The sequence below is a fragment of the Mustela lutreola genome, chromosome X, assembly GCF_030435805.1.
Source record: "Mustela lutreola isolate mMusLut2 chromosome X, mMusLut2.pri, whole genome shotgun sequence".
In the NCBI taxonomy this organism is placed as follows: Eukaryota; Metazoa; Chordata; class Mammalia; order Carnivora; family Mustelidae; genus Mustela; species Mustela lutreola.
Genome location: NC_081308.1, coordinates 102,968,224 through 102,981,750, shown reverse-complemented (window position 1 = coordinate 102,981,750; position 13,527 = coordinate 102,968,224). Strand labels below are relative to the sequence as shown.

The 13,527-nt window shown below is 41.9% G+C and overlaps 1 protein-coding gene across 6 annotated transcripts in view; it reads left to right on the top strand.

The window, feature by feature from the left end:
• The window catches only part of NKAP (NFKB activating protein), a 44,361-nt gene that overhangs the window by 7,507 nt on the left and 23,327 nt on the right, over positions 1-13,527 (top strand). For all 6 annotated transcript variants that reach the window (XM_059157135.1, XM_059157132.1, XM_059157134.1 and 3 more), the window contains exons 3-8: positions 5,789-5,859; positions 6,048-6,188; positions 8,273-8,336; positions 9,967-10,076; positions 10,174-10,249; positions 11,230-11,379. In XM_059157135.1, the coding sequence (XP_059013118.1) occupies positions 5,789-5,859; positions 6,048-6,188; positions 8,273-8,336; positions 9,967-10,076; positions 10,174-10,249; positions 11,230-11,379 (612 nt within the window). The remainder of the gene's footprint in view (positions 1-5,788; positions 5,860-6,047; positions 6,189-8,272; positions 8,337-9,966; positions 10,077-10,173; positions 10,250-11,229; positions 11,380-13,527) is intronic.

Here is a 13,527-nt window from a genome sequence, read left to right as displayed (position 1 = left end):
TACACCCAACATGGAGCTCAAACTCACAACCCCAGGATCAAGAGTCATGTACTCCACTGACTGAGCCAGCCAGGTGCCCCTCCTTTTATAATTTTCTTAGTTGTAGTTATGATTTGTCTTTTCTACTTAAAATTAAGTCCCTTTAATATTTCTTGTAAGACTGGTTTGGTATTGATGAGCTCCTTTAGCTTATGATTATCTGAGAAACTCCTTGTTTCTCTTTTGCTTCTGAGAGATGACCTTGCTGGGTAGAGTAATCTTGCTTGTAAGTTTTTTTCCTTTTAGCACTTCGCGTATATCATGCTGTTCTCTTCTGACCTATAAAGTTTCTGCTGAAAAACCAGTTTATAGATTTAGGGTTCCCTGGTATGCAACTAGTTGTTTTCCTTTTTACTGCTTTTAAGATTCTTTATCTCTAACTGTTGACACTTTTATTATAATATGTCTTGGTTTCTTTGGGTTCATCTCATTTGGGGGTGACTTGGATGTCTTTTCTTCCCCACATTAGGGAATTTTTCAGCTATTATTTTTTCACATAAACTTTCTGTCCTTTTCTCTCTCTTCTCCTTCTGGGACCCCCATAGTACAACTATTAGTACACTTACTATTACCCCAGAGGTCCCTTAAACTTAACCTCATTTTATTCAGTTCTTTTGCTTTTTGCTCTTCAGATTCAGTGGTTTCTCCTATTCTGTCTTCCAGATTGTTAATCTGTTCTTCTGCATCTTGTAATCTGCTGTTGATGCCCTCTATTCTTCATTTCAGTTATTGTGTTCTTTGGCTCTGATTGGTTTAAAAAATATTTTCTCTCTCTTTGTTGAAGTTCTCACTGTGTTCATCCATTCTTCAGTAGAGTTGAGGGAGCATCTTTATGGCCATTAGTTTGAATGCCATCTGCTAGATCTGCATCTTGTTTAGTTCTTTTTCTGAGGTTTTGTTGTCTTCTTCCACTTGGGACATACTGTTTTGTCTCATTTGTGTCACAGTGTTTGTTTCTGTTTCAGGTAGAAGAGCTGTTGTCCCAGACTTGGAGGAGAGGCTTTAGCCAAAGGTGTCTGTGGGGCTCAGTAGCACAAACCCCCCTGGTCACCCAAGCCAGGTAGCCCAGGAGTGTCTCCTATGTAGGCCGTCTGCTCCCTCTTGTGGCTGGTGATAATTTGTGTAGACTGGTATAGACTAGTATGTGGGGCTGTTTCCTGGTGCAGCTGTCTGCTAGGCCTGGCTATGACTACTTTGTGGATGCTGGTGAGTGGGGCCGACTTCTGGCCTGTCTCATTGACAGGCCTGGTTGTGACTGTTGTGGGCATGCTGGTGTGTGGGGTCAGTTCTTGACACAGCTGGCTGTAAGGCTTGCTTGTGAGAGGCATGAACACTGCTGAATAGATCAGGCTTTCAGTGCAGCTGGCTGCAAGGTCCAGCTGCAACTGATGCAGGCACTCTAGTATGTCAGATTGGGCCTCCAGGGCAGGAGCCCTGGAGGAGCTCTTGGGTGGAAGGTCTGCTGGTCCTGGCTGAGGATTCCTGCTGGTATGATGGATACAGAGCTGCTAGAGAGGAGTGCCAGGCCAGGGCAGGTGGGTTGGGTGGAGCGAGTCTGCTTGGGCTGTGCCAGTACTACTAGCACAGGAGATGGAGAGTGTCAGAAATGGCACCGGCCAGCGCTGGACCAGCTAGATGGAAGGGAAGTTAAAAGAAAATGGGTCCCGCCAATACTTTTCTCTGGAGAATGTTTAGACAGATCCCTGCTCCTCCACACACACCCTAAACTTAGTCTGTTTGGATCTCTCCTTCACCTCTAACCTAGGTGCTTTTCAAACTAATGCCTCTGCACTGGCGTGCCCTTTAAGGGGAAGTCTCAGTTTCCCACTGTCCTTTGGCTCTCCCAGACATAAGCCCCACTTGTGTTCAACGCCAGACATTATGGGTGCTTGTCTTTCTGGTACAGGTCCCTCAGGCTCTGGAGGCTAATGTGGAACAGAGATCTCTTATTTCTCAGTGAGGGACTCCACAGTTATGATATCCCTTCCGCTGCTGGTCGCCATGCCGAGGGTGTGGGTCCTAACCAGACTGTGTCTCTTCTCCTTCTACCTTTGTCAGTGTGGCTTTTTCTTTATATCCTTAGTTGCATATGATCTGTTCTGCTAGTCTTCAGTTCATTCTCAGAGACAGTTCTGTATGTAGTGGTAGGTTTTGGTGTGTCTGTGGAAGGAGGTGAGCTCAGGAATTTCCTACTCCACCATGTTGGTACCCTCTCCTGTACTACATTTTCCTCATCTCTACATCCTTCCATAGACATTTGGGTTGTTTTCATGTCTTGGTTATTGTAAGTAATGTGCAGTGAACATGGGAGTACATATAACTTCAAGTTGCTGTTTTTGTTTTCTTTGGATAAATACCCAGAAGTGGAATTAATGGATCATATGGTGGTTTTATTTTTAGTTTTTAAAGAAGCTCCATACTGTTTTCCATAGTGGCTATACCAATTTACATTCCCACCTACAGTGTGCAAGGGTTCCCTCTCCCACATCATCACCAACACTTGCTATTTCTTGTCTTTTCAAGTATGGCCATTCTAACAGGTGAGGTGTTACCGATTTTTTTTAAAGATTTTATTTATTTGACAGAGAGATCACAAGTAAGCAGAGAGGCAGGCACAGAGAGAGGAGGAACCAGACTCCCTGCTGAGCAGAGAGCATGATGCGGGGCTTGATCGCAGGACCCTGAGATCATGACCTGATCTGGAGGCAAAGGCTTAACCCACTGAGCCACCCAGGTGCCCCTTGATTTTTTATTTTGATTTATATTTCCCTGATGATTAGTAATATTGAACATTTTTACATTTACTGGTTACCCATTTATATGTTCTTTGGAAAACATCTATTCAGATACTCTGCTTTTTTTTTTTTTTTAAGAGAGAGAGAGCATGTGTGCGTGAGGTGGAGGTTGGGGGGCAGAGGAAGAGAGAGAATCTTAAGTAGGCTTCACACTCAGCACGGAGCTCAAAGCAGACTTGGTCTCACAACTCTGGGATCATGACCTGAGCCAAAATCAAGAATTGGATGCTTAACTGATGGAGCCACCTATGAGCCCCTGTTACCTTTGTTCTTTTTTTTTTTTTTAAGATTTTATTTATTTAATTGACAGAGATCACAATTAGGCAGAGAGGCAGGTGGGAGTGGGGGGGAAGCAGGCTCCCCACTGAGTGGAGATCCTGTTTTGGGGCTCAATCCCAGGACGCTGAGATCATGACCTGAGCTGAAGGGAGACGCTTAACCCACCCAGGTGCCCCTGTTACCCTTGTTCATATCGGGAAATATAAAAACCAGGGCACCTGGGTAGCTCAGTCAGTCAAACACCTCCCTTCCGGTTCAGGTCATGATCCCAGGGTCTTGGGCTTGAGCCTGCGTCAGGCTCCCTGCTCAGCGGGAGAGTCTGCTTCTCCCCTTCCCTCTGCCACTTACCCTACTTGTGCTCTCTCTTGCTCACTCTCTCAAACAGATAAATAAAATCTTTTTTTAAAAATGTGAAAACCGGGGCGCCTGGGTGGCTCAGTGGGCTAAGCTGCTGCCTTCGGCTCAGGTCATGATCTCAGGGTCCTGGGATCGAGTCCCACATCGGGCTCTCTGCTCGGCAGGGAGCCTGCTTCCTTCTCTCTCTCTCTCTGCCTGCCTCTCAGTGTACTTGTAATTTCTCTCTGTCAAATAAATAAATAAAATCTTTAAAAAAAAAATGTGAAAACCATTTCACAACTCCCACAAGGAGGTGAGGGAGCTAACTGCCTATGTTTTCTTCTAGGTTAAATTTTTGTTTTCAAGTCTTTAGTCCATTTTGAGTTAATTTATGTGTATGGTGTAAGATAGTGGCTCAGGTCCATACTTCTATATGTGGCTGTCCAGTTCTCCCGGCACCATTTAATAAAGAGGCTGTTCTTACTCACTGTATATTGTTACTACTTTGTCATAGATTAATTGCCCATATATGCATGGGTTTATTTTTGGGCTTTCTAGTCTGTTCCCACAGGGATTTAAAAAAAAATGAATATACCAATACAGTTTTGTTTAGTTTTCTTTTCTTTTTTTTTTTAAGATTTTCTTTTTAAATAATCTATATGCCCAGCATGGGGCTCAGACTTACAGCCCCACAATCAAGAGTCTCAAGCTCCACCAGCTGAGCCAGCCAGGCACTCCTGGTTAGTTTTCGTGTATTAAATAGTATCTGACAGCCTAATTCTTTTTTTTTCTTTTCTTTTTTCCCTTTGGTGCTGTTCCTAAGGTTCTTCTTCCCTCTCCTCCATTTCTAAGTCTACTTTGAGTTGAAACAATGTGCTTGACAGGTATACTTGTGTTTTATGACAAGGTGATAGCATTATTATTTGAAACTTGTTCTTATAGATACATCGAAAATGCTCAAAGAATCTAAACTAAAAGAGTGAGTTGGAAGGAACACTACAAATAATTTTCTGGGCAATACCTAAATTACTATAGATGTGGTCTTCAGATTAAGATTATATGATATGAAAATTCCTCTTCTAAACTATTTTTATAAGATTCATCTATTTTTGGGGGCACCTGGGTGGCTCAGTGGGTTAAGCCTCTGCCTTCGGCTCAGGTCATGATCTCAGGGTCCTGGGATTGAGCCCTGCATCATGCTCTCTACTCGGCAAGGAGCCTGCTTCTCCCTCTCTCTCTCTGCCTGCCTCTCTGCCTACTTGTGACCTCTCTCTCTCTGTCAAATAAATAAATAAAATCTTAAAAAAAAAAAGATTCATCTATTTTTTAATATATTCTTTAAATATTTTATTTATTCATTTTTTAAAAGATTTTATCCATTCATTTGACAGAGATCACAAGTAGGCAGAGAGGCCGGCAGAGAGAGGGGGTGAAGCAGGCTCCCTGCTGAGCAGAGAGCCCGATTCGGGGCTTGATCCCAGGACCCTGAAATCATGACCTGAGCCGAAGGCAGAGGCTCAACCCACCAAGCCACCCAGGCGCCCCTTATTTATTTATTCATGAGAGAGAGAGAAGCAGGGTACTCGCAAAGCAGAGAGGCGAACGTGGGACTCTATCCCAGGACTCTAGGATCATGACCTGAGCCAAAGGCAGACCCCCAACTGACTGAGCCACCCAGGCGCCCCAAAGATTTATTTATTTTAAGACAGAGAGCAAATGGGTCAGAGGGAGAGGGAGAAGACCCCCCGCTGAGCACAGAGCTGGATGTGGGGCTCAGTCCCAGGACCCTGAGATCATGACCTGAGCCAAAACCAAGTTTTGGCCATTCAGCCGCCTGAGCCACCCAGGCTCCCCATCCTCTTCTAAATGATTATAGAATTTTAATAGTACTCATTTTCAGAATTATCATAATAGAATGAAATCTGCTTATATTGTAGTGTGTTAAGTTCTTCTTGCTATGGAGACAGAATGGTTGTTGCTCTACTGTATGTCCTTTATACACATATAATAAATGCAATCTTCCTTTGGTCTTCCTGTCTCTATTTTTTTCATCTTTCCTTACATTCATCTTGTGGCTTCTGAAAAATCTTATATGTTGCTTTCAGTTTGAATAGTGTTTTGTAAATGCTAAAGCATGCAAATCTAAATGATTATTATGTTATTTTGAAGGTGGTACACTCTTGAACTCTACTTTTACAAAGTTATTCCAGTGTTTGCTTTTAATGGTTCTTTGTTCAACCGGGGTCATTACTGAAATTTTTTGATTCTGTATTTTTATACTCCCATGATTCACGGTTTATCAGTTTTCTGATTCTTACAACCGTCTTCTTCAAATCCAGCTCTGATGAACACACACCAGTGGAGGACGATGAGCCAAAGAAAAGCACCAGTTCAGCTTCTACTTCAGAAGGTACTTTTTTAACTACTACAGAGCTGCTGTATTGAGAAATTGAAAAAAATGTTTATAGTCAAACAGTAGACTTTGCTTTTACAAATCAAGTTGCCTGTCATCTGTTCTTTTTCAGTATTTCAGATACAGTAAAATTGATAATCGTAATACTTGCCTAGAAGTTAATTTTGTATTTGTACTTCATGTAGAAGAAAAGAAGAAGAAGAAGAAGTCTAATCGTTCAAAAGAGAGGTCCAAGAAAAAGAGAAAGAAGAAATCCTCTAAAAGAAAACACAAGAAGTACTCTGATGACAGTGACAGTGACTCTGACTCTGACTCAGACTCCAGTGGTAAGAAGGCCGGCATTGCTCTGCAAGCCTGGCTTCAAAACTCGTTTTACTTCGTAGAACTGATTTCAGAGGAAGGTTAAGGACAGTAGCCGAGAGGTGCTGAGCGCTGGCCGTCTCGGTGCCAGGAGCCCCGCTAAGCGCTGGGTGTTCTCAGTGCTGTTCAGTCCACACGTGGCTCCAGACTACGTCTTAGAGATGGGGAAACAGGGCGCAGAGCAGGTTGTGACACTGCACTCAGGCTCACACAGCTGAGATCCAGACCCGAGCGCTGTGACCCCAGATGGGTGTTGTCCAGCCGTACGGGGCACGTCGTGGCGGCAAACCGAACCGAGGCGGGGTCAGGCCGGGAGACGTGCGGCAGCAGAGCCAGCCCCATGGGGCTGCTTCAGGCCTGGGGAGCAGCTCTCTTGTGTCGTCCTCACACTCAGCGGGCACCTCTGTGCCATTTTCCAAAAGTGACACCGCAGAGGACCCCCTGCCGGCTGGCAGCTGATTTATGGAGGACACCCCTCCCCCAGTGGCATGGTGCCTCACAGAAAGCCACCTTTTGTGCCTTCTCCTGGCTGATGATTGACAGGATGATTGACCCCCTGCCTCTGGGGACATTGCATAAAGGTGTCTTTTCCCCTCATGTCACTGGGGTTTCCTGGCTCCTGTTGTTGCTTTTCTTCCTCACTGCTGGAAGAGTAAACTACCTTTTTTTTTTTAATAAAGATTTATTTATTTTGGAGAGCGTGTGCAGGTGTGCAGGTGGGAGGGAGGGGCAGACGGAGAGAATCTGGAGCTGACCTCCCCACTGACCATGGAGCCTGACAACAGGGCTGGATCCCGCAGCCCATGAAATCGTGACCTGAGCTGAAATGAAGAGGCAGCCCCTTAGCTGACGGGGCCACCCAGGTGCCCCTGATGAACTTTCTGAGAGCACAGATGTGAGCACATCTGTCCCCTACTTAAAAGTCCTTCGGCAGCTCTCTGTCGTGTTCAGGGTGAAGTTCGGACCCTGACTGATCCCTCTCTGATCGCACATGCCCTCTCCCTCTTGCAGCATCCTCTTAGCCCGAGAACGACTGTCTCCTCAGTCTTCCATGTTCTTTCTCTTGCTTCTGTGACTTGATACAGAGTCCATCTGCCTGCAGTGCCAGTCTCTCCCTGCATACGGCTTGGCTTACTCTCCTCAACAGTGGGCATGCAGTACTTTCGTAATAAAACTGATTTTAAAGAGAACTAGCTTGGAGCACCTGGGTTGCTTGTCCATGAAGCAAGCGTCTGCCTGCGGCTCAGGTCATGATCCTGGGGTCCTGGGATCGAGCCCCACGTTGGGCTCCCTACTCAGTGGGGTGTCTGCTTCTCCCTCTCCCTCTACCCTTCCCTGCTGCTCTGTGCTTGCTTGCTCTGTTGTGCTGTCTGTCTCTCACTCAAATAAATAATTTTTTAAAATCTTAAAAAAGAACTAGCTTAAGAGGCACCATTCTTTAAATACCGTCCCCAAACCAGCCTGATAATGAGACTTCTCTGTACGCCCAGAGCACCCCATGCTTCCCTGTAGCACTCTGGATTCTGTTTATCTCTTACTTCTGTCTCCTCTGTTAGACTGAGCTCCTAGAAGGCATGTCCTTGGCCCCAAACACATAGGGTTTTTTTCTTTTTTTCATCGTGAAAATGCTCAAAACAGTATAAAGTAAGGAGGGTAGTATTATACTATATATCACTTAGATTTTAACAATTTTTAGTATTTTGACATTTGCTTTAAATATCATTTTTCTTGCTGAGATATTAAAAATAGATTAGCAATATCACACTGTCACCCTAAAGATTTCTGTGTCCATTTCTAAAAAACAAGGACATTTTCCTGCTTACCCATACTATTATCTCACCCAATATACTCTGTATCACTGAAGACTTAGTATAACTTTAATTTCTGTGTCCCTGGAGCCTAGTACATACCCTGATGAGTAGCAATAAATGTTTGAATTGGTTAATTTCTCTGTAACAACAAATAGGCCAGCAGTAGGATATTTACTCAAAATTACTGGGGTTTTAAAATTAAACTTTTGTTTTTAATTAAAATCTGCTTTAATTTCCAGATGAAGATACAAAAAGAAGAGCAAAGAAAGCCAAGAAAAAGGAAAAGAAGAAGAAACATAGATCGTTAGTTTTCTTTTAAATTTTTATTTTGGAAAAGTTAAAATATATATAAAATTATATAAGATAAAGTAATAAGTAAATAATGATCAATAAAATAGTGTAATGATCCTCTGTGTAACCATCACCCAGCTTAATAATTTCAACTCTTGGACAATCTCCACTGCCCCCCCATTATTTCCAAACCAATTCCAGATATCATTTTGTCCATAAGCCAGCATGTTTCTCTAAAAGATAGGCATTCTTTTTAAGAAATCATAACTACAATACTGTTATCATGCCTAAGATATTTAGCAACAATTCCTCAATTCTCAGCAGGTTTTTATACAGTTTGTTTAAATCTGGATACAAATAATGCCCATAAATTATGATTGGTTGGTATGTCTCCTATATCTTTAAATTAGTTGGTTTCTCTTCCATTTTTGTTCTTGCAGTTTATTTGTTAAAGAAACCAAATCATTTACATATAGAGTTTCCTGTAGTATAGATTTTGCTGATTACATTTAATTTTTTATTTCTTTATTTTTAAAGATTTTTTTAAAGTTATCTGTACACCTAATATGGGGCTTGAACTCAGGACCCCAGGAGCAAGAGTTATGTGCTCTGTCTGAGCCAGCCAAACACTCCTGACTGTATTTTTTTTAAAGATTTTATTTATTTATTTGACAGAGAGAGAGTGATCACAAGTAGGCAGAGAGGCAGACAGAGAGAGAGGAGGAAGCAGGCTCCCTGCTGAGCAGAGAGCCCAGTGTGGGGCTTAATCCCAGGACCCTGGGATCATGATCTGAGTGAAGGCAGAGGCTTTAACCCACTGAGCCACCCAGGCGCCCCTCTTGACTGTATTTTTATGGTGTGGTTTTAACATGGTCTTTGTCTTGTCTATTTCCTATATATTGATAGTAAGGTCTAGAGACTTGATGAGGTTCAGATTTGAGTCTTTGGCGCACATACTGCATAGGTGGTGCTGTGTACTTCATCAGGAGGCAGTTAATGTCTGGCCGTCTCCGTTTGCCATGTTAATAGCCATGGATGGTCATTGCCTAGATCCCTTATTTCATTAGGGGTTGCAGAGTTGTGATAGTCTAATTCTGGTTCTCTCTCTCTCTCTCTCTCTCTCTCTTTTTTCCTTTCTGGCTTGCTCTCTTCATTTATTGGGTAGAATAGTTCTGTAAGAGAAACCTACCCTCATCAACTGTTTGGTTGCTCTGAAGTAACAGTTTGTATAGGGAAGGCAGGATAATTTCTTTTTAACCTTTTTTGTTTTATGAGTTTTCAAAATAATGAGTTGGACTTCTTTTTGTATTGTTATGAACCCATGGATTCTAACATATTTGATGTATTTTAACCCATTACACTTCAAATTATTGATGCTCAAATTGGTAAGAGCTGTTTTTTAAACTGCTTTATTATCTTTCTGCAACATGAGAACTATTTCATTGTCCCCTTGAGAGATCTTTTTTTATAGTGAAACATGATTCGGTTAAATAAGTTGAAATCTTTTAATTAAAATTCTGCTCTAAAAATTGTAATCAGCTGAGAACTTAAATCATTTTCATCAGTCTTTCATTGCCTTAAAAAATGAGAGTCCCTTTAATGTGGGACTATTAAGTATATTTATATCAAATTATAATTACAGGAAGAAATACAAGAAAAAGAAGTCTAAGAAGAATAGAAAAGATTCCAGTGATTCAAGCTCTAAAGATTCCCAGGAAGAGTTTCTGGAGAATCCCTGGAAGGATCGATCAAGTAGGTTCTTCTGGTAGACTTTGATTCACAACAGATAAAACATTAAATTAAGTGATCAGTCAAAATGTGAATCTGTATCTGAACCTCTTTCCTGCAGAGCCTGAAGAACCCTCAGACTTAATTGGCCCAGAAGCTCCAAAAACACTTGCCTCTCAGGATGATAAACCTTTGAAGTAAGTAACTGTATTTAAAATACCTAAAGTTCCTTCCTAAAAGTTCCTTCCTAAAAGGCCGTAACTTGCCTTTCCGACTGTATCCCCGCCCTGTACGCCCTTATTCACCTGCCAGCTTCCAGCTGAGCGGAACCAGGACTTCCCATATTGACTGTGCACTTTCCCACATTGTGCCTTGTTCACCTTATGTCTTCCCCCAGCACGCCCTCCCTTCTTTGCCCTGCCCTTTTTTCTTTGCTATTCCCAATTTCTTCCTGTTAAAATCCTTACCATCTTTCAAAGTTCTTTTCAAAAGGAGGGGTCATGTGCTGATTCCCAGGACCTTCCCTCCACAAGTATATGGGATTCCTACCCTTCTCTAATCCTCTAGTCCTCACAGTATTTTCTGCTTCTTTTGAGAGTGTCTTTTATGTTCTACCTTGTATTGTAGTTATGTCCCCATCAGTATATAAATCCCATAAGAACAGAGATCATTTTTGTGTTACAAGCTTTAAGTTTAATAGGTATTAAAGATACAGTGAATGAATTGAAGGAAGGGATGGTAATTTTTAAAGTCCTCTCGAGTGAAACTTAATAGGTAATTGTTACTGTATAGCATTATTACTCGTTACAACTCTAAAAAGTGTGTTAATTTGAGATCTATTACTTCTCTCTTTTTTTTCATAAAGGGAAAAAGGAATTCACTGGAGGCAGAAGCCATAAAGGCAGTGCCTGTAGGGATATATTGATCCATAATTGTAAACCATGAATCTAGACTCATTCACATCAGTTCTTTTGTTCCTCCAAAGCATGTCTGTATTCCTGGGTTTGTTATGCAGATCCGAGTGCAGTGTTCACTAATTAAAGTAATTCACATTGGGCTTCCCAGGATGCTCCCATTCAGCAGCCGTTATTTGTGTTGTTTTCTGAGAGAAAATCTTTTTGTGCTCTGTTTAGATGATGAGCTTTTTATAATGAACCTTTTCTGAATTACTTTGTAGCTATGGCCATGCGCTGTTACCTGGTGAGGGTGCAGCTATGGCTGAATATGTGAAAGCAGGGAAACGTATCCCAAGAAGAGGTGAAATTGGCTTGACAAGTGAAGAAATTGCATCATTTGAATGTTCGGGTTATGTAATGAGTGGTAGCAGGTAAGTTATTGGCATTGAGGTCCGTTTCCATGATTAGATCTTTTCCTTTCTCACTACCAGAATTATATTTTGGCAATTGATTTTCATTAAGTGATCATTCCTAATGAAAAGTAGGGTATAAATTTTGGTTTAATATTGGTTTTACTGATACAAACATGGTTGGCTAGAATTCCATGTGCAGCTCAGCCTCAAAATCCCAACTTCAGAGAATCAGTCTTTCTGTTGTCCTGTCCTAGTTTGTATTTTGGTACTTACAGTTTATCTTCTGGAGGATATAGTTAATTCAATTATTTATCACTGCCCCACAAGGAATATGGCTTTCTGGTAGTAGGAAATCATTTTCATGAGACACTGTTTCCTGTTTCCGGAGTTTGCCTCTAGTTCTCTGTAGAGGCAGAGAATCTGGACTCTAATTCTCTGTGGACTCTGAGAATGGAGAGCAGGAAAGGATTATGACAGCATGGGGAAATGAAGAGAAAATTGTGGAGGAAAAAGCAAAGTACCAGGAAGAATGAGGAGAGTAAACTAATAGGACATCAGTACAAAGATCAAATTGAATTTTGGATTTTTTAAAACTTTATAAATTATTTAAAGGAAGTAAGTATTTTAAAATAATGTTGGAAGCAGGTATTTGCAAATCCCCTGAAGCACCTCCAGAATGTTGGGATTCGGAAGACCAGCACAGTAAGACAAAACAAAATGAGGGCTGCCTGGGTGGCTCAGATGGTGAAGCGTCTGCCTTCATCTCAGGTCATGATCCTGGGGTCCTGGGATGGAGCCCTGCATCAGGCTCTCTGCTCAGTGCTCTCCCTCTGCCATTCCCTCCACTTGCGCTTTCTGGCTCTATCTCTCTGTCAGATAAATAAAATCTTAAAAGAAAAGGCAAAAAGAAAGGAGAGTCATAGGCATTGGAAAGGAGGATGTAATTCATTTTTTGTGAATGATGTGATTTTTTTTTTTACATAGAAAATCCTAAGGAACCTTCAGATGATTCTGAATAATAGGAGGGTTTAATAAGTGGTTGGATATAAGGTTAATACATGAAAATCAGTTGCATTTCTGTGTACCAGGAAATGGTTAGAAATGTAATTAAATAAAAAGGAAGCAACATTTATAATAGTATCAGAAAATATGAAGGATTTAGGAATAGGTCTTAACAAGAAATGTTCAAGACCTCTACAGGGAAAACTAGAAAACATTAAGAAACATTAAAGGGGCGCCTGTGTGGTTCAGTTGGTTAAGCGTCTGACTCTTGGTTTCAGGACAGGTCATGATCTCAGGGTGGTGAGATTGAGCCCCATGTCGATCTCCACACTCAGCCTGAGATTCGTGCCCTCTCCCTCTGCCCCTTCTCCACTCACTCTCTCTCTGTCTCTCAAATAAATCTTTAAAAAAAAGAGAGCCATTAAAGAAGGCGTAAGTGGAGAGATACCATGTTCATACAGGAAGACAGTATATCAAGTCAGTTCTCCCCAAATTGGTCTGTATATAATGTAGTTCCAATCAGACTCACAGAAGAGCTTTTTGTGAAACTTAAGGTGGTTTGGGGCTTTTTAAAAAGATTTTATTTATTTATTTGACAGAGAGCAAGCACAAGCAGGGGGAGCAGCAAAGGGAGAGGGAGAAGCAGACTCTCTGTGGAGCAGGGAGCCCGATGTGGGACTTGATCTCAGGACTCTGGGATCATGATCTGAACTGAAGTCAGATGCTTAACTGACTGAGCCATCCAGGTGCCCCAATAAGATGGTTCTAAAATTTATGTTAGACTAGAAGGCCAAGAATAGCCCTGTCACCTTAGAAGAAGGACAGGAAGATAAGATTTGGCCTACCATGTATGAAGACTTACTATGAAGCTTACAGAACTTTAGAAAGTATAGGAGAACAAATGACTTGTTCAGTGGGATAAAATACGAAGCTCGGGCAGAGCCATACATGTGTGAACTTAGTTGTATGAAAGGGATTGCATGTCACATCACTGGGGAAAGAAGGAACTCTGCAGTAAATGGGGCAGGACAAAACTGGTTTTCTGTTTGGAGAAAGATGAAAGTAGAACCCTGCATGGTCATATTTAAAAACCAGTGCTACTGCGGGTGCCTGGCTGGCTCACTAAACCATGTCATCTCAGGGTTGTGAGCTCAAACCCCACAC